General features: G+C 38.0%; 1 protein-coding gene across 1 annotated transcript in view; it reads right to left on the reverse strand.

The window, feature by feature from the left end:
* The window catches only part of LOC120529556 (solute carrier family 22 member 23), a 218,734-nt gene that overhangs the window by 128,615 nt on the left and 68,474 nt on the right, over positions 1 to 21,645 (reverse strand). The window contains exon 3 of the mRNA XM_039753451.1: positions 12,914 to 13,068. Within this exon, the coding sequence (XP_039609385.1) occupies positions 12,914 to 13,068 (155 nt within the window). The remainder of the gene's footprint in view (positions 1 to 12,913; positions 13,069 to 21,645) is intronic.

Consider the following 21,645-nt stretch of genomic DNA (forward strand, 5'->3'; position numbering starts at 1 on the left):
ATACTATGCTGATTTAAAAATACCAACACTATGTTAATTTCTATCAAAGCATTATGGATTTTCATTTCTGATCCTACTGAAATCTGATTCCTATTCTAAAAGCAGAAAAACATTGACACCTTTTCTTTATTCTACTTATAATGTTCAACTACAATTAAGCATTTGTGTCTAAAGAAACAAACAAGAAATATAAACTGAATTTTATAGCAAAACTGAAAAATTAGAGCAAGCAATATAAATAATTTTATCATTAATGAAAGTTAGGATAAAGTAAAAAAAAAAAAAAAACACAAAAAAAATCTATATGACAATAAACCAAGGCAATTGAATAGTTTGATAAAAAAATCATGATTACTATCTTGGCTATTGAGATCAATTCCTTTAAAATTACTTACTGTGCTGCATTACTTTTAATAGACTGATCTAGATGTCTTTATTATATGTATATATATAACTGCTCAAAAACTTTAAAAGGGACACTTTTTAATCAGCGTATAGCATCAAGTCAATGAAACTTCTGAGATATTGATCAGGTCAGTTAAGAAGCAGTGGGGGTTGTTAATCAGTTTTAGCTGCTTTGGTGTTAATGAAATTAACAACAGGTGCACTAGAGGGGCAACAATGAGACAGTTTAACAATGAGAATGGTTTGACAGGTTTTGCATTTGGCTACAGTCAGTGTCACTACTGGTAGCATGAGGCGAAACCTGGACCCCTACAGAGGTTGCACAGGTAGTCCAACCTCTCCAAGATGGCACATCAATACGCGCCACTGCCAGAAGGTTTCCTGTACCTCCCAACACAGACTCAAGGGCATGGAGGAGATTACAGGAGACAAGCAGTTAAACTAGGAGAGCTGGACAGGGCCATAGAAGTTCCTTAACCCATAAGCAGGATTGGTATCTGCATCTTTGGGGAAGGAGGAAGAGGATGAGCACTGCCAGAGCCCTACAAAATGACATCCAGCAGGCCACTGGTGTGAAAGTCTCTGACCAAACAATCAGAAACAGACTTCATAAGGGTGGCCTGAGGGCCCAGCGTCCTCTAGTGGGCCCTGTGTTCACTGCCCAGCACTGTGGAGCTCAACTGGCATTTTCCATAGAATACCAGAATTGGTAGATCCACCACTGGCACCCTGTGCTTTTCACAGACAAGAGCAGGTTCACCCTGAACACATGTGACAAACTTGAAAAGGTCTGGAGAAGCCGTGGAGAACGTTATGCTGCCTGTAACATCGTTCAACATGACCAGTTTGGTACTGGGTCAGTGATGGTCTGGGGACGCATATCCATGGAGGGACACACAGATATCTACAGGCTAGACAACGGCACCTTGACTGCCATTAGGTATCAGGATGAAATCCTTGGACCCACTGTCAGACTCTATGCTGGTGAAGTGGGTCCTGGGTTCCTCCTGGTGCACGACAATGCCCGGCCTTATGTGGCGAGAGTATGCAGGCAGTTCCTGGAGGATGAAAGAAATGATACCATTGACTGGCTCCCATACTCGTCTGACCTAAATCCAATAGAACACCTCTGGGACATTATGTTTGGGTCAGGTGAGTGTGGGGTAAAGTCATTGTCAGACCCTATGCTGGTGAAGTGGGCTCTGGGGTCCTCCTTGTGCACGACAATGCCCGGCTTTATGTGGCGAGGGTATGCAGGCAGTTCCTGAAGGATAAAGGAATGATACCATTGACTGACCCCCCCAATAACCTGACCTAAATCCTATAGAACACCTCTGAGACATTATGTTTCGGTCTATCCAATGCTGTTAGGTAGCATCTCAGACTGTCCAGGAGCTCAGTGATGCCCTGGCCCAGATCTGGAAGGAGATCCTCCAGGATACCATCCGTCGTCTCATTAGGAGCATGCCACAATGTTGTCAGACATGCATAAAATCATGTGGGGGCTATACAAACTACTGAGTACGAATTTGAGTTGTTGCAATGAAATTTTGGCAAAATGGACTAGCCTGCTACATCATTTTTTCACTTTGATTTTCGGAGTATCTTTTAATTTAGCCCTCTGTAGGTTGATAATTTTCATTTCCACCAAACAATGTGGCATCCTTTCATTCTTAATACATTACCTACTCCATATCAGTATAGATGTCCAGCATGATTTGTTTCCCATTGAGATCTGATATGTTTTCAAAGTGTTCCTTTAACTTTTTTGAGCAGTTTATATATATATATATATATATATATATATATATATATATATATATATATATATATATATATATATATATATAGTAAAGTTTCTAAACTCTTTAGGGCTCCCCTCACCAGGACGACATGCTGAACAGCATTGCAAAGTGTCATTGTCTATGATAGATAGCCTATTAATGCCAGTTGCTGCTGTAGCAGCTCGCCGTGAAAACAAATCCAAAAACATTGTGGTCATGCTATGAGCACCTACCATTGATGGGTGATGCAAGGAATGTTATAACTGCATGGAACAGTATTACTTGGCCATTAACTATAAATAACCATGCTGTTTCTGTTTGAAGTGGAATAAAGTTGGTTTTGCTAAAGTACTGAGACTCAGACTTGTGTTTTGGGGTGCAAGACAGGGACTCACACATCACATAGTACCAGGAGTGGGGTCCTTGCACCAATGCATCCCCAAGAAATACAGAAAAACCCAGGGAAAGAGGAGGCTCCGGCAACTGTCGCTGCCTTGGCGCAGCCACGAGATGTGCTGGAGAAGATGGTTCCCTCAGATGACCCTGACTGTTTCCTATTCTGCTTTGAACATATGGCAACATTGACGCAATGAGACCGTAGAAGCATCCAAGCCGTACGGAATCTCCCTCTCAAAATGCTTGATGATTATGACTACCTGAAGCAACAGATCCTCCTCCAGACGGCTGTGAATTCAGTGGTCAAGGGGCGCCAGTTTCGGCTGCGGCATATTGATCCGGATCGCCCTGTACGAGGACAGATCCAGGACTTAGTAGACCCGATTCAAAAATGCATCCACGGAGACCCTTTCGAGCATTGTGGAGAAGCTTGGTATTGATGCAGTTCTGTCGGGGACAGACAAGAGCTTTTGTGATGAAATGCTACAGAACAACGTCCACACCTGTATCTGACCCACAGTCTTGAGGGTGCACAAACCACCTGAAAACAATGGGGCTACCCAGGCTTAACCCCAATGTCAACCTAGGCAGCAAAGACCTTCAGGGTTGCTAGCGCCACAAGTAGAAGACACCAGAGTGTGAGCACTATAGTGCAGACTAAGCTTTCGCTGTGATCAACTGAGACACCTGGCTCAGGAGTGTCAAGGATGTTAAAGGAGGACAATTTTAAGGTCTCTATTACGTTGGCCAGATGGGAATTCTCGGCGCTATTACCGACCTCTGCATAGTCCACCATGACTTGTTCCAGCAGATCCTTTATAAAGCCACAGACAAAGTGAACACCTGCTGCATCCATGGGGACATTAAAAAACATACAAGACTATATTACTTCCCCTAAAATTTAAAGGGAAGAACTTTAAGGTTTGGACTTCCGTAACAGACACCTCCTCCTGGCCATTCCTAATAGGAAAAAGAAATACCCTCTTCCCATGGGTTCTTGGCCACCTGCAGAACACCTACTGAAAACTTGAAAATGGGTTGTTTGAATTTATGGCACTCCCTTTTGGTCTCCATGGCACACCACTGACCTGTTAGCGAATGATGGACCAGATTCTGCGTCGCCATTCCGCGTATGTGGGTGCCTATCTTCACAATGTGGTCATTTTTAGTAATGACTGGGAATTTCATCTCGTTCGCCTTCGGGCCGTACTTGACAGTTTGTGGCTGGCAGGGTTGATGGCCAACCTTAAGAAGTGCAAGCTGGGTATGTCAGAAACACACTATCTGGGATATTCCATGGAGAAGGGTTTGCTCAAGCCTCAAACGGACAATGTGGGGGAGGTGCTTGCATAACCCTGTCCCGAAACACAGAGGTAGGTTCATGCCTTCCTTGGGCTCGTGTGGTATTACAGGAAGTTCATTCCCAATTTTGCGCATCTGGCCGCCACCCTTACGGACTTGACAGAGGGCAGAAAGATCGTAGTGTTAGTGTAAAGGCCACTTTATCATCATTACCGGTTCTGTGCAATCCTGACTTGTGAATCCCTGTGTTCCACCCCAAAACACAAGGCTGAATCTCAGTACTTTAGGAAAACCAACTTTATTCCGCTTCAAGTAGGAACAGCGCGGTTATTTATTGTAGCGGGATCTACCACTCTCCTATACACAGAAACAGCAATCAGGCAGAGTCGTGGCCAGGTTAATGGCCAAGTAATACTGTTTCCTCCAGTTATAAATGTTCCTTGCATCACCCATCAACGGCAGGTGCTCATAGCGTGACTGCAATCTTTTTGGATTTGTTTTCGCAGTGAGCTGCTACAGTGGTGAGAGCTTGTAGTTGCCCTGGCAACTGATAGGCTGTCTTCCATAGACACGGCAATCGCACATGCTCTTCGATGTGTCGTCCTGGTGGGGGGAGCCCCAAAAGAGTTTTGAAACCTTATATGCACACATGCACACACACACAGTATATATACTGTATAATGTAAAATTGACTGACTGACTTTTTGGAGTCCCAAAGCTTTAGAAATGGCTTTATAACCTTGACCAGACTGATAGATCTCAATTACCTCTGTTCTCATTTGTTCCTGAATTTCTTTGGATCTTGGCATGATGTCTAGCTTTTGAGGTGCTTTTGGTCTACTTCTCTGTGACAGGCAGCTCCTATTTAAGTGATTTCTTGATTGAAACAGGTGTGGCAGTAATCAGGCCTGGGGGTGGCTAAGGAAATTGAACTCAGGTGTGATACACCACAGTTAGGTTATTTTTTTAACAAGGGGGCAATTACTTTTTCACACAGGGCCACGTAGGTTTGGATTTTTTTTTCTCCCTAAATAATAAAAACCATCATTTAAAAACTGCATTTTGTGTTTACTTGTGTTATATTTGACTAATGGTTATATGTGTTTGATGATCAGAAACATTTTGTGTGACAAACATGCAAAAGAATAAGAAATCAGGAAGGGGGCAAATAGTTTTTCACACCACTGTAGATAGCATTAACCAAGGACACTACATCTGAGACTCACAGGCTTTCCCAGGTGAAGCCGTGTAACACAGCTAGCTGTATAATACTAGACAGTATTTGCATGTAAAAGAAAAACAAAAAGATTAAATATAAACTGTAAATAACATCTTCACCTCTGGTCATTATGGACTGCCAATATGATGTGACATCATAAAAATCCATTTGCCTAGCAGATTCGTTTTCAATTGAATGTAAATCATAAATTATAATTTTTCAAGTAATGCTGTATAATGTAAGCAGTTTCACCAGTTTCAGGTTGCTGCAGGGAATCTAAGCACTTTTGGTAGGTTTAGTTAATGGCCTCTAAAACAGAATTACACGTATGTACACTTGTGCTACTTCTATGATGGTCTGATCATTAAAATTAGATTATTAAAAAAACTTTTAGAATATATCAATTGATACGAATGTCAAATAAAACATTACATTTACCTTTTTTGTTTATAAATGCAATCTCATAGATCAACCAAAAAAAAAAAGTGTTACAGAATTGTGGTGCAGACATCCAGGCAACTAATACTCAGTATATACAAACACTTTTGAAACAATCTTTGCAGTATTCTGTCTGCTGCATGAGATGGCAACATAACCAATGTGCCATGTGTATTGCTAGCTATTTTTTTTTTTTTTTAAGGAAATCAATTTACTTTTTAAATTCATGAATTTAATCAACAACTTGAAACAAAGGCATGTCTGAATAGTGTAATATACATTTCACTACACTTTCAATTACATCATTAATCTATTGATATCACTAAAGAAAGCAGCATTAAAGTACATATGATGGCAGAGAATTTAGACAAGGAGGAATACGAACCTGCCATAAATCAGAGGAAGTAAGAAAGGTGAAAGTGAAAAGAATATGACAATTAGGAAAAAAGCAAAAGTCTACTGGATAAAAAGGAGGCTGAATGTGATCGGATTAACAAAAACAACAGCTTGGGCCAAATTAAAATAAATCAAATCAAGAAATTCATTTTCTTTCATCGTTTTAGGAAAATAAATTCTCAAAAAACATTAGACACACATTAGCATAGCATAAAATTATTCATCTGACTGTATGTGGTTCCTAAAGCATACTGTAATACTACCTACAAGGTGGTAAAATATGTATTTTAATTAGGATATCTAAGAATGAGTGATGCTCTCAAGTAGGTATTGTTCTAAAATCAAAAAACATTTTAATCATCTGCTATGACTTTCCATTGTTTCACAGAAAATATTCATATGAACTGCATGAAATTTGTCTTCTCAAGCCCCTGCAGACTTTTTAAGCTTATTACACTTTGATTGGGGTTTTGTAGACCTCCTATATCATTTTCAAATATGCTGAAACATGTTCTTAAAGCTCAGAAGTAAACATTTGGGAACACTGTAATTATTAATAATAAATAGAAGCTGTGCATTAATCTCCAAGTGGTAATAGAAAACTATGAGACCTACCAAAGAAATGAAGTATATTACTTAGGTATTACTGTACATTAGGGGAAAGTCTGATCTAACGACACCTGACTAAAAGTCAACAAGTTCTCATATTCCAGCACTCAGAATCTCAAAATAGGTTCATGCCATCTTCCTTTAAGCCTGAACTGGGAAATGCTTCATTCTACATTTTTTAATATATACTGCACTGCTGTTTGAACAACATTCCTCCGCAAAGCTGCATTTGTTGATTTAAAACATCCTCTCTTGTAACACCAAGTCCTAAAAACCTGCATTTACAAACAATTTAACCACACAATATTCAATTCCCAAGTATGGGTGTTTTCCCTTTTCAGCAGTTTAATTGCAAATAATTAAGTAACTAAGCAGGGAATTTAACCATCACAAAAGACAGTATCCAATACTAATAAGGAATACCTCACAATCAAATGTGCTTCAGTACATATAATATGAGTGAATTTATGCTTGCAACATAACACATTATTATTACAGTGCATATATAAAAATTAAGATGCAAACTCATGTCTAAGTTGATAAATTTTGTTTCTCCAACCATATTATTTTCAAACAGGTCACATGATGTCCATACAGGAGTCTTGTCTCAAGTGTTTGTGTGTGGCACCTATGAAAAATGTAGCAAAAATGCACTCACACAAAATGTCAGGGAGAAAATTAGACTGTGTATAGGAGTGCTGCATTACACCTGCACAAAATATACCTCAAAACTTCAGAGCAGCACAGTACGCATGGTTAAAGTGATAGCAAACGCTGCAAAAGCTCAATCTGAAATGGGTAGTTTTGGTTGGGCAGGAGTAGATGGTATGTAAACTCTGGAACAGTGTCTTTTATGTCCTTTGTACTTTCTGGACCCAACAACTGTACTCCCAGCTCCATATGGTACTTGCCAGAAGACCAGAAGGGACCCGGATTTGTTGAATACAGCTATGAGATGAGCCACCTAGCCGCTGATTCAGTACTCATTTTTGTTAACATTGCAGACTCCATTCAGACGACAGCCGCCAGTGTCACCTCAAATTCTAAAATCCTGTGAGGAGCCCACTGTGCACAGAAGCATGCTGACCATGCCCAACCCTTTTTCATTTTTTTTTTTTTATCATTAAGACTATTAAGGTTAGTGACCTTAAACAACCAACTACTATTAACTCTCCTTGGCAAGGACACAATCCTATTCACTTTTGTTGCTGAAGTGACACTTTTTAAAACTTTCTTTTGCTATTTGGGTGTGAAAGTATGCACAAGTTCAGTAAAATGCTTCTTTCGATGAAATTCTAGATTTATTTCCTAACAGTCAGCATTATTTTCTGTTCACAAGTAATATTTCTAAGTGGTTTTAAGTTCTTGTAGTTTCTGGATTTTGCAAATTCATTTAGTAACATAAGTACATAGTAACATAAGCTAATTAAATGAAGGTAAGCTAAGTTAACCCTTTACCATAATCATGTAAATTATGTAAGTAGGAGGAGGAGCATGCACTGATACAGCACATTGTTGCACCCACCATACAAAGATCCACCTCAGGATCCCAAATTGGGACCTGAATGCAGCCATACAGCAAGAGACACCTCAGCACCACACTAGTTCGAATGGAGTGGAACAGTGAGGTTTGTTTTTTTTTAAACAGTGGATGGAGTGCCAATCCTGCCACTAACCTCCATGTTTTCTCAACAAGCTGGAGGATCTGCTTGCAAGGCTGGATGCAGGTTAACTTCATATCCAGGACAGAGCAATTGCAGGTTAAGAGCTCAAAGGCCAAACAGAGTAGAGTAAAAAAGAAAGTGGTAAAATGCACAAATGCACTGGCAATTTAAATAGCAATTAATGCAGAATATTAAAACAATTTAACAGTATTTTTAGAAGAAGTCAAAAACTAGAACCAATTCAATTACAATTTTCTTACTTGTTTTAAGCACAACACCTACTAAGGCTAAAAACTGCATAGTTAATGACAAAGGTTCCTCTCATTCATTATGAGGTCCTTGATATTAATATACTGTATATTGCTAGGTGCTCCTGCTGTTTCCTTTCTATTCCCTTATAACTATTAGAGAAGCTGTTAGCACAGTGTTGCATTTTTACAACAGCAAAAATAAAAGGTTTTTTCCCATATGTGTAATCTGAAAATGACAAAAACACACAAGAGGATATCATGAGTAATAAGATGTATGAGAAAAGAAATGTACAAGAGACTGTTCATCCGTTGCTCTTTACAGCAGGGTTATTCAACTGGTAGATCAAAGGCTGGTCTGTGAAATTGATTTTCACAGAATTGTTTAATAAGGAATTAAGTTTCTGCAAACTATGCTCAGCCAGCAATAGGCATACTAGGCTGAATCTTCCTTATATGTTGTTAGTAGGACTAGGGTGTTGTACCGTGTTAGCAATTATGAATGTAGAGAAAAGCCAAGCAAAATGACACCTTTTATTGGCTAACTAAAAAGATTACAATATGCAAGCTTTCGAGGCAACTCAGGCCCCTTCTTCAGGCAAGATGTTATATGTTGTTGAAATTTTTAAGAAGCCCCTCATCTCTTAAAGAGCATTTACAAATGAAATCGCAGTGAAAATTCTATAATCCAGAGATCTCAAGATCTGTTTAATTTCACAACCTATCAAATGAAACACATGCATTTAATGCAAAGAAAAGTAACATACAACAGAAAAAGAATGCAGTTTAGTGATGTACTTCGCTAATGAAAGAAGAAAACACTACGTCTGGACTGAAAGAATTCAGTTTTCCCTTTACAGTTGTATGATAACAACTGTACACTAACACTAATATTTGTCTCAAATAAATAAGACATTTTTCACATTATCTCTAAACAATGATCATTCTGTGCACCATATTTGTAGAGATTTAAACAACAGTGTATAACATTCTGCATCTTTTACTTATCGAAGAATCCAAAAGGGAAGAAAGCATTTATATAAACCTCGCTCTTGTGCCTAACTCACTAAATCAAAAGCAGGAAACAAAAACTGAAAGCCTCCCCCGACACGCTAACCTTGAGTACTTTTAGCCAGCAAATTTTTCAGCAAATGTGTGAGAAGAAACGCTACTGAGGCTCCTTTATTCCAACAGAAATACACGTGCATAATGTTTCACTGGGACTGTAACAGTCAAGTCAGTGGTTTTCTTTCTTTTTAATTTTCTTGCTTTTTATTCATTCTGGTATGTGTTCAGACAATAGTCTGTGTGTGTGTGTGTATTATATCTATACTAATAAAAGGCAAAGCCCTCACTGACTCACTCACTGACTCATCACTAATTCTCCAACTTCCCGTGTAGGTAGAAGGCTGAAATTTGGCAGGCTTATTCCATAAAACTTACTTACAAAAGTTAGGCAGGTTTCATTTCGAAATTCTACACGTAATGGTCATAATGGTCGACAATGTCCGCCATGTTGAACTTTCTTATTTATGGCCCCATCTTTACGAAATTTGGTAGGCGGCTTCCCTGCACTAACCGAAACCGATGTACGTACAGTACTTATTTCGGTGGTATGATGCCACTGTCGGCCGCCATATTGAACTTTCCAATGTCACTAATTCTTCAACTTCCCGTGTAGGTAGAAGGCTGAAATTTGGCAGGCTCATTCCTTACAGCTTACTTACAACAGTTAAGCAGGTTACAAATCGAAATTCTACGCATAATGGTCGACAACGTTCGCCATGTTGAACTTTCTTATTTATGGCCCCATCTTCATGAAATTTGGTAGGCGGCTTCCCTGCGCTAATCGAAACCAATGTACATACTTATTTCGGTGGTATGATGCCACTGTTGGCCGCCATATTGAACTTTTCAACGGTCTTTGTTACTTATGGGCCCATCTTCAAGAAATTTGGCACGTGGGTTCCCAACACTAACTGAATCCTACTTACATACATATATACGTCCATAGCCTGCAGCTTGGTCACCGTGTGAGGCAGCGTTGGGCCCCCCATCCCAATGCCTCCCACGTTGTTGGCTGCCTGCCTTTATAAGGCCGTCCGTTGCTCTGGTTTCTACATTCCCTTCCTTGCTTCGCCACGGGATTCACGTCTCCCTGCTGATAACTACATCCTTTTTATTTAATCCATGGCTTCTCTGCTGTTTTATTCTTCATTTATTATGATTATAGTTATTGTGTAGGTATTTTAGACTTACTTTACATTGTTCAGGTACCCATTTCCTTTATCGTTCCAACCGTACCGCCATTAACATGTCTATCGAGGTGATCACCATCGATCAAAGAACTGTCACTTACCGAGTGGTTTCCATGCCCGGAGATGGCACCTGCCTTTTCCATTCTCTGTGTTACATAGTGCACAGCCATATCAGACTCACTCTTGATATTTGAAGGAACATTGTGTCTTATGTATTGAATGACAGGGACAGGTTCAAGGTGTGGACTGATGATGGTACAGGAGATAATTATACTATACAGGAGTACTATAAGAGTGAAATGCTTAAGCCCTTCACCTATGGTTCTGCATGTGAGTTGATGGCTGCTGCTGAATTGTTCGGTTGTCGCTTTCAAGTGTACAGAAATGGCCAAATATTTTACCTTTCGACAACCGCCAATGCCTCTTAAATATCTTAGATTCACAGGTGACGATTTCAGTAGTGGACACTTTGATGTTTATGAATGTTTAAACTCTCAAAAGCTGGATGTGCAGTTATTAATGAAACCGGTTGTATGCTTACAACGCTTGACAGATGCTGAATGTCACTTCAACACAAGTCCTGCAAATACCGTCGTAATTGAAACAAACCATGAAACTCAAACCGATTATGACAGCAGCAATACAAGCTGTGAGATTTGAGACAAGATTACTTTTCACATGGCCAACTGTACGTTGCACGCTCAAGAGTAAGCTCAGCGCACAGCTTGGTCATATTACAACCGGAGGGCCGAACTGACAATGTGGTATACAAACAGATCCTTAACAAATAATTATTGGTATATTTTCCCTCAGTTTAAAAAGGTTTAATTTACTTCTTAATAAATATTTTAAGGCAGTACTTCGCTGCGAAGCGCGGGTATTTTGCTAGTATATATATATATATATTTTTTTTTTTCTTTCTATCTATGTATCTATTCTTATCTTTCTATCAGTATAAACAAGGGTCCAGTTCTATTACATAGATCTCCCCTGTGATGTATGGCCGGCTGTTCATCCCGGCCAATACCCCCAGGCCGCCAGGTGGAGCCCTCCCTGCAGCATGGAGGTGCCCTGAATGCCAGCAGGGAATTATGGACATTGGAGTTTTCCTTTACAGCCCTGCTGGATACCACTGGGGCCGCTAGAAGGCGCTGCAGGGAGGAACAGTGTTTATTTACTCTACGTCCCGGAAGTACATCTGAGTCACATGGACAAGGGGAATGACGTGCTTCCGGGGTGAAGAAAAGGACTTTTGATCTGACCCGGAAGTGATAGGACATCACATGGACTGGGGATTGGAACACTTCCGGGTCAGGGAGGATAAAAGGATTGTGGGAGCTCCCAGATGGCGAGCTGAGCTGGGTGGAAGGGTGGCAACGCGTCTGGGAGTGGAGGATTGGTTTATTGAGAATTATTGTAGTGATTAATGAGTATTGTGGAGAGGAGGGTGCTTTGTGCACTATTGTTAATAAATAAAGCCAATTATTGGACTTTTACCTGGTGTCTGGCATCTTGGACAAGGGTTCAAGGGAGCGATAGCGCCCCCTATCTGTCACACCCCTTAAACAGTCAACAGGAAGTAAAGAGATTGCAACAATGAAATTTCTTCTAGTTTTTCCCTGTGATAATATTTCAAGAGTTTAGACTTACTACCAAAAAAAATGCTTGTGTATAATGGTATTCATTATTTTTCATTGCAGACAAAAATACGAATAAGGAATACCTCACAATCAAATGTGCTTCATTACATATAGTACGAGTGAATTTATGCTTGTAACATAACACATTATATTACAGTACATATATAAAAATGAAGATGTAAACTCATGTCAAAGTTGTTTAAGTCATAGTCTAAGTCATTTCTTTCTGATATGAAACATTAACCTGAAAACATCACATTAAGGACATTAATTATCCATGTATGTCTTAACCTCAATCAGCAACTCATTTAGTGCTATATGTTAAGAAGTGTGCAACTAATTTATGGTTATAATTATAATTTCTTTTCTTAACTCAAATGCTATTTAACCATTAATTTCTAAAATGAATAAACATATTTAAGTGGTTAAGTGAACATTCTGCCTAGCATCTCAATACACACAGTGGCTCAAAATATAACAATGAACTCTTTAACATAAATACAATTAACAAAATCAAAAGCTATCTTTGTATAAGGATTTTAAAGAATACTTACTTGTTATATACAAGGACAGCACCACCCCTGCCAGGCAAAATCCTTCAAAGAATCTTAGTGTGCTAAACATAGTCACGTCCACAGAAAGTCCCACCGTCAACCCAAAGACGAGTATAAAAATGACTGAGATGATAAGAATAGGCTGTCGTCCAAACCTGCAGGATAAGAATAAAAAAGTGTTTTTGCTAATACCTGTATTTTCTAAGCAACCTTGATGAAGGACTGCAAGGGAAATAAAAAAAAAAAATTTTCCATAAAGTACACTGTTTCCTTTTTTTCAACAGTATCACTTTTCTAAATGAGATAATAAAAAAAACACCTTCAAAGCAAAACAAGATGCTTAACTGAAAATCCCTTCCAGATTCATTTCATCATCTTTAAAGGATAGTTATGTGATGCTCACACAAAACCTTACCTTTTAAATTCTCACACAGTAGTCTTTAGGAGGATGACAACAGTAAAGCACCTTAGAGAACCAGTTCATTACCAAAATAATAATTGCCGATTTTATAAACTACTTTAATTAAGGACATGCCCATGCTAGATGGCTTACTTACTTTCATGACTGCCACATTGCTTTTTCCTTTTTACAATTCTAATAAGAACATAAATGGGCAATATTGTACAACATACCAGGTCAATCCCTGTTCATCTTATCTAACAACAAATTAATGATAATAATACATTTATTTATTTTGCACATTTCAGCAAATCGAAAAGCATGAAGTACTATGAAATTTAACTGTTCATTTTTTCACATATCTACTAATTATCCTACCAGACCATAAGAAAGTGTAAAATAGACTCATTGATAACAAGTTAATTTGGCTGGACACCAGTATACATACAGTATTTTTTGTAGATTCCTTTCAAGATTGAGTTAAAAAAATCTGCTTAGATCAACACGCCAAAACTCCGTTGAAGTTTGAAAAACTCTCATACAAATATTTTTTTTCTCAAATCAATGAAGCTTATAACACCAGAGGCATCACACTTGGGGATGGTGTTGGGAAGGCAGAAATGACTATAAAATTCTATAAAATTTTTATGCAGTGTTCCAGGTTGAAATCCATAAGGGAGACATGCTTGATGAAATGACTGAGTGTCTGTACTATGCTTGGATAAAAATATAATTTTTTTGCTTAATCGTTAATTTTCGTTTAAATGAATCGATATTGATTCTTAAAATCTCAAGATCGATCTTGTGAACGCTATCCTGCTCAGTTACTATATGTAGATTTTTGCTAATCCCGTTTTTCATGTCAAATCCAGTAAATGTCGCTAATGCACCTTTTAAGGCTTTCTACTAAGCATTTTACTAAGAGTAGCCATCATTGCTGGATGCAGGATGGAGCAGAGACAGATTTTGGTGGGGCAGCGTACAGACATCTAACTATGCAAACGCAGATAACATTACATGGGTAAGTCTGAAAGCCCAGTGCGTGCACGCCCCTGTGTGCTCTGCACACTGCTCCTCTGAGCTCCAGCAGCTCTAACTTGTGATAGCTGAACACCCATGGCAGAAGATTCCAACAGATGTGTTGCAGTCAAGCACACTGCATGTCAGTCATGCCAGGAGCAACCTTGCTGCACATAAAGTATGTAGAGCTGCTTAGATGGCTTGCTGGCTGTTGTTCCAAAAACCTTTCTAGCAATTCCAATGCACTGTTCCATTGTTTTTATTGGCAAGTCCAATAAACATTGCTTCTCTTTTAAGCACATGGCTAACTGTACTGCTATGGTGAGACAATTTTCCAATGCGCCTCACCCAGCCAGCCTGTGATACCACAATGAGAAGGTGTGGGCATTATCAGTCACAATGGCTGGTTATTTACCTTTAATATTAAATTCATCTAACGCCACGGTCAAGAAGCACCATTTCTAGATCCTTATTTTAAAATGCTTCCTTTAAGTCTGAGGAGAAATAGTGAAGACACATTTTTGAGACAGACTAATGTCACTGCTACACAAAGAATATGTCTTCCTGCAGTAACTTTAATTTCGACAACCTGCAATTCAAAATTATTTTAAATGTCCAATAAGGGAATAAATTTGGGTAACAATTTAATTGAAGGGTGTCTACATGAAAATTCATAATAACATTTATTATTTAAGAAACAATCATCATTTTATAATAATATTCACAAGATGATATACACTGTGTGCACAATTATTAGGCAAGTGAGTATTTTGACCATATCATCATTTTTAATGCGTATATTCCAACTCCAAGCTGTATTAACTTGAATGCTTATTGGATTTAAGCACGTCAGGTGATGTGTATTTGTGTAATGAGGGAAGGTGTGGCCTAAGGAGATCAACACCCTATATCAAGGTGTGCAGAATTATTAGGCAGCTAGTTTTCCTCAGGCAAAATGGGCCAAAAAAGAGATTTAACTGACTCTGAAAAGTCAAAAATTGTAAAAAGTCTTTCAGAGGGATGCAGCACTTTTGGAATTGCTAAGATATTGGTGTGTGATCACAGAACCATCAAACATTTTGTTGCAAATAGTCAACAGGGTCGCAAGAAACGTGTTGAGAACAAAAGACGCAAATTAGCTGCCAAAGATTTGAGAAGAATCAAACGTGAAGCTACCAGGAACCCATTATCCTCCAGTACTTTCATATTCCAGAGCTGCAACCTACCTGGAGTGCCCAGAAGTACAAGGTGTTCAGTGCTCAAAGACATGGCCAAGGTAAGGAGGGCTGAAACCCAACCACCACTGAACAAGAAACATAAGTTGAAACGTCAAAACTGGGCCAAGAAATATCTGAAGACAGATTTTTTTCAAAGGTTTTATGGACCGATGAGATGAGAGTGACTCTTGATGGACCAGATGGATGGACCTGTGGATCAGTAATGGGCACAGAGCTCCACTCCAACGTGGAGGTGGGGTACTGGTATGAGCTGGTATTTTTAAAGATGAGCTAGTTGGACCTTTTTGCATTGAAGATGAACTCAAAATCAACTCCCAAACCTACTGCCAGTTTTTCGAAGACACTTTCTTCAAACAGTGATACAGGAAAAAGACCATGATTTTTATGCAGGCCAATGCTCCATCACTTGCATCGAAGTTCTCCACTGCGTGGCCAGCCAGTAAAGGCCTTAAAGATGAAGGAATAATGACATGGCCCCCTTCCTCATCTGACCTAAACCCTATCGAGAACTTGTGGGCACTTCTTAAACGCTAGATTTACGGGGGAGAAAAACAATACACCTCTCTGAAGAGTGTCTGGGAGGCTGTAGTCACTGCTCCACAAAAGCTGATCGTCAACAGATCAAGAAACTGACAGACTCCATGAATGGAAAGGCTTATGACTGTTATTGGAAAGAAGGGTGGCTATATTGGTCATTGATTGATTGATTTATTTTTTGAAATGTCAGAGATGTTTTTTTTGTAAATTTTGAGGTGTTTGTTTATTATTCTCACTATAACAGATGAAAATAAACAAGTGAGATGGGAAAATTTTCATTTTTCCTTTAGTTGCATAATAAATCTGCACACTAACAGTTGCCTAATAATTGTGCGCACATATGTATTCCACTGATGATGTTCACACTCACATTTCCGTTGTGAAACATTCAGGTTTCAGGTTTAACAACATTTTGGATTGACTGATAGCACTGTGTTTGTTCCATATTAAAATTAATCCTCAAAAATACAACTTGCCTAATAATTGTGCACACAGTGTATTTTATAAAGTAGAATCCATTGCACTGTATTAAAACAAGGAGCCCCATAACATAATTTGTGTGGCGATACATATTAGTAGTTAAATTATGGTGAATTTTGAATGAGTTCAGTTTTTTCCCATGTCTTGCAAATACTGATGTTAACTGTTCATTACTAATCAAGTATTTCTTCTTAAAAGTCTTTCCATGCTTATGCATATGTTATGAAGTCACTATGTAGACACCCTTCAAATAAAGTGTTGCTGAAATGTGTCACATTATATTAATGTTTTCTATGCCTGGCTAAGTAATCTCTAAAAAAACACCACTTAAAATATATCACTGTACGCTAATTCAGTCAAAATAAAATTGTTATCGAATCAAATCAGGGCATTGAGAATTGGGACATCAATGCCAATACCCAGCCCTAGTCTGTAGACTTATAATAACGGAAATTATCGCGTTCCATTAAACAGCCAGGTGTCTGTGCATTGCATTGTTTAAAGTATGATCAAGTCTCTGTTAAAGAGCTTAATTCTCCAACTCACCAAGAGGCATGTGGGGGTCTTAAACCAGGCTCAGTTACTGCACTATGTGACATCAACCCTAGTGACATTGTTGTATGGCACATCTGTGCAGTTTGTCATGCATGTCTCATCTGGACAAAACTACCAGACTGGAAAAATTACTGAATGCAAGGAACTACACATTCAGGAAGCAATGCTTTTCATAGGCCAGAATGAATAACAGGGATCCACAGCTTTGATAGTTTCTATACTAGTCCACAACTAATGAAAATCTACAGATTTTTGGGTCATAAAATGATACTTAACTGTACAGTATATGAAATAGGGATGCTCTGATCATTTTTTTTTTAGGGACGATACTAATCACCAAATTCATGTTGCTGAATCAACCAACAAAATCCAAAACTTTCTGAGCACCAACGCAATAACACAAGAGGTTTCTTATTTCAAAATAATAGAAATGTTGATAAGTTGTGAGATTTTTGAACTCTACGGAAACCTTCCTCAATGGGGCAACACACCGAAACGCAACTGACGTGTCTGTTGAGGACTGCTTGTCTGTCGCGGAGGCAACTGCAGGTTCACTGCGCTCCGGAGGTTTGCAGCACCACAGAGGCAACTGCAAGCTCACTGCCTTCTTGCACAACGCATCTGTTACGCAATGGGTGATGCAGGGAACATTATAATTTGGCCAAGTTACAAAGACATGTAGTTTATTTTAAATAAAGGTAATGTGTTTTGTTTGACTTTATGCAATGCCTTTAAATGTGTCTGAAGTTTGTTTGGTACTTTTCTTAAAAATTATTTACAAAAGAGGACATTAATGTTCTTTTTACTTGAATGTTTATTTAATATTTGTTTTAAAAATGTTATGCATATTATTTACAAAAGATTACATACTTATTCAACATTTCATTGTACTACCTCAGTAATCCAGTTAATTGGATTTAAACTTTACTTTTCATTGTTTATAGAAGTTTACTCTTACCTTTTACAAATGATTGCACTACGTTAAGTATTTGCGTTTAATGACTAAAATTTCTATTATTTGTTTTCATCAATTTAAACAGACTGATATAAAAAGAATTTAATATATATTTAATTTTATATATATAATCATTTAATACATAAAGATTTAATTATTTAAATACCTTTTATTGAGATGCATTACATACTGTATTGGATATTATAAATGGTATTCAATACTTTTTTAGTATCGTATCAAAGTTAGAAATTTTTTTATCATGACAACCCTAGTATGCTGTTGGACCTTGCAGTCAGAGACACTACAGCTGGTCAGAACGCTCTCGATGGTGCCCCTGTAGAATTTCTCAGTAAGGAAGGTTTGACTTCTTCAGCTGGCAAAGGAAGTGGAGACACTGCTGTACCTTCCTGGCTACGAAGGTGGTGTTAACAAACCAAATAAGGTCAGCTTCCAGGTGCATAGCCCTTGATGTGCAATGGGGGGCATTTAGCATGGACCTTCTTGATGTCAACAATCATCTCTTTAATATTGTTCACAGACAGACCGCTGCACTTGGAACAGTTCATTAATCATATCTTCATTCTATAAGCTTACTTATTATCCCCATTGCTGATGATGCCAACGCTGTGTGATCTGCAAATTTAATGATGCTTTTACAGCTGTAAGCAGCCATACAATGGTGAGTCAATACAGTGAATAGCAGTGGGCTAAGTACACAGCCCTGGAGGTCAACCAGTGCTCTGCATGACAGTACTGTAGATGATGTTTCTGATGCCGACTGTTTGTGGTCTCTCTGTCTAGAAGTCCAGGATCTAGTTGCAAAGAGAAGTATTGTAGCCTAGCAGACTCAGCTACTGTAAAAGAGGACTAAAAGTACATTACCGTAAGGCTTAGAAAAGCAAATGCTGAGAAAATTGTTTTTTTGTGATCAGCCAATTTACTGATCAAATCTTCAGCAATCAAAATCAGCCGATTTAGATTTGCAGTCAAATGATTAGAGCATTTAAGCAATAAACTAAGAAATTCTTGGTAAACGAAATAAAAAAATTTCAAGATAGCAAATAAATGAGGTTATACATTTCCAAATGTGTACTTTTAAATTATAAGTGTTTGTCCTGTGTTGTCAGAAATTATGTCTCCTTCTGATGGCATTCACAATGGACTGATGGAACGTATCAAGATAGCCATATCCAAAAAAAAAAATGACAGTGTTAAAACCAGTTGTTTTCATTTGTGCCCAGGCACTCCAAAATTTACCATTCTGAGATGTATACTTAAAATCTTGGCCTATCAGTGTAGGTCACATACTGAAGTTAATATCTGGACGACTTTTATGCAGGTATATATATATATATAAATAAATATGTGATTCCACAAACAAATATACACACTTTTACAACCATTAATTTATACTTTTATTGTTTATAAACACATATACAAATTACATAATTCAGTTGTTAATATTTTACCTGTGCATATTTCATATACACCACAAGCCACCTCAATTTACAGATTTACTTTGCTAATAAAACAAGTCTTTGCGATGGTCATGCAGATATTGCTTCTAAATACTAGCAAGTGGAGAACTTCCAGGTTACATCAGATGAGGTCTCTGCCGAGTCTTCATCATGCTGCACAACACCACCTCCACACTCTAACACACACACACACACACACACACACACACACACACACACACACACACACACACACACGCACACTCACACACAGTGCAAAGGCTGCAAAATGAATTATGTTGTGAGTCCATGACAATATCTCACGCAAACATAGGACATTTTATGCTTCATTAAAAAAAGTATTTCAAGTGTTTGGATTGTTCCTGTGGTTAAATAAGGGATTTGCGCAAGTCCATCTAGATGTTTGCAGAGACTGCTGCACATATCTGTTTAACTGCTTGCCTTATCTGTCTCAGGGTTGCAGGATTTATATCATATGCACAACTTTATCTTTCTGTCAATCTCAAATTTACAAATTAAACAATATACATTTGTCTGAGGTTACAATTTTAGAACAGACTTATGAGAAAATTATTGTTGTATTTATACCCCTTTAGCAAAATTATGTACATTGTACCATTGGTCTAGTAATTTATCAAAATTCTTTAGTACCCTCAAAGCAATGCGTCAAAAACTGAGAATGCTCCATTGCCATAAACACATGTTGCCTCTAAATTGCTTTTCATTTTAACTAACTTATCTTGTATTAACAGTGTACAATATATTCCAACCTGTTTAATTCAGTTCAGGATTGTGACAGTTTTTAGCATATCCAGGCAACACTGGGTACAAAGCAAGGTGCCGGTTCATCATAAGACCTACTTGTAGAAATACAGCCAATTTGGAATCAACATCTAACACAACATGCACTTCTTTGGGGAAAACAGAAATATCTGGATATGCTGGGAGAACAACCAGTCAAGGGATTTCAACCCATGATGCTGGATTCATGTTGTAGAAGCTTTAATCATTACAAGTGTGGTTAGTTTGCTCCATATTAAAAACTGCTAATTGTTTAATTGGTTGCATCTCCAATATCTGTTTTTCAAGCTAAAATTATGTAATATCCAAATTTATGCAATACTATATATCCATCCACTTTTCCATTGTCCGAACCTGCTCATTCTAATATAAAGACACAGGCTGTCTAATGCAAACTTACTTGCATTAGCAGTTACTTATACATATACCATCACTCCATCATATAGGGGTTAAATAGTCAATAAACATGCCCTGGTTATCTTTGGAATGTAAAAGAAAACAGTCATATAGAGAAGAAATGCTTGCTGAATGTGCAAGCCCCATGTAGAGAGGAATTGGGCAGAGGGTTAAAAGCCAGTCTCCTGGAGATAAAATCAGCAGCACTCAACTAATACAGCACTATGTCACCCTGTACAACATATAATATACATACCTAAAGTATAGTAAGAACAGTAAGATTAATAATATTATTATTGTTAAGTAACTATACTACACAGTACTAGTCAGGAACCAATCCTGTACATCATGCTATACAGCTACACGCGTATACTCAGTTTAGAGTTGCTAATTACCCTAGCATACATGTCTTTGAAGCGAAAATGAGAGTACTTGAGAGAAGAAAAAAAAACATGCAGACATAGAGATAATGACATAGTTAAAACACTGATATTTAAGCTGTAATACTTAGTATACATTTGAAGACAAATCCATTTATATAAAAAAATAATAAGGTATCATTCAATAGATTTAGAACCTATGATATAATATGTGGAAAAGGCTGATACCTAAAGACCTCAAAAGCTATACATAGTCTCTCAATGTTTACTGTACTGTAACTGTACAGAATACAAAAAAGCTGATTAAGCTTGCTGATAATACCAAACTAGGTGGAAGGGCAGATAATCTAAAATGAGCTAAATCATTACAGAGGGACCTGAGCAGAAATTCAGACTTGGGAAAATCTATGGCAAGTTCAATATGTACATAAAGTATTGAACATAAGAAGAAAAGATTTTAAATATAAAAATATAATGGGAGGTTTGATACTT

This window comes from Polypterus senegalus, chromosome 5, assembly GCF_016835505.1.
Source record: "Polypterus senegalus isolate Bchr_013 chromosome 5, ASM1683550v1, whole genome shotgun sequence".
Lineage (NCBI taxonomy): Eukaryota > Metazoa > Chordata > Cladistia > Polypteriformes > Polypteridae > Polypterus > Polypterus senegalus.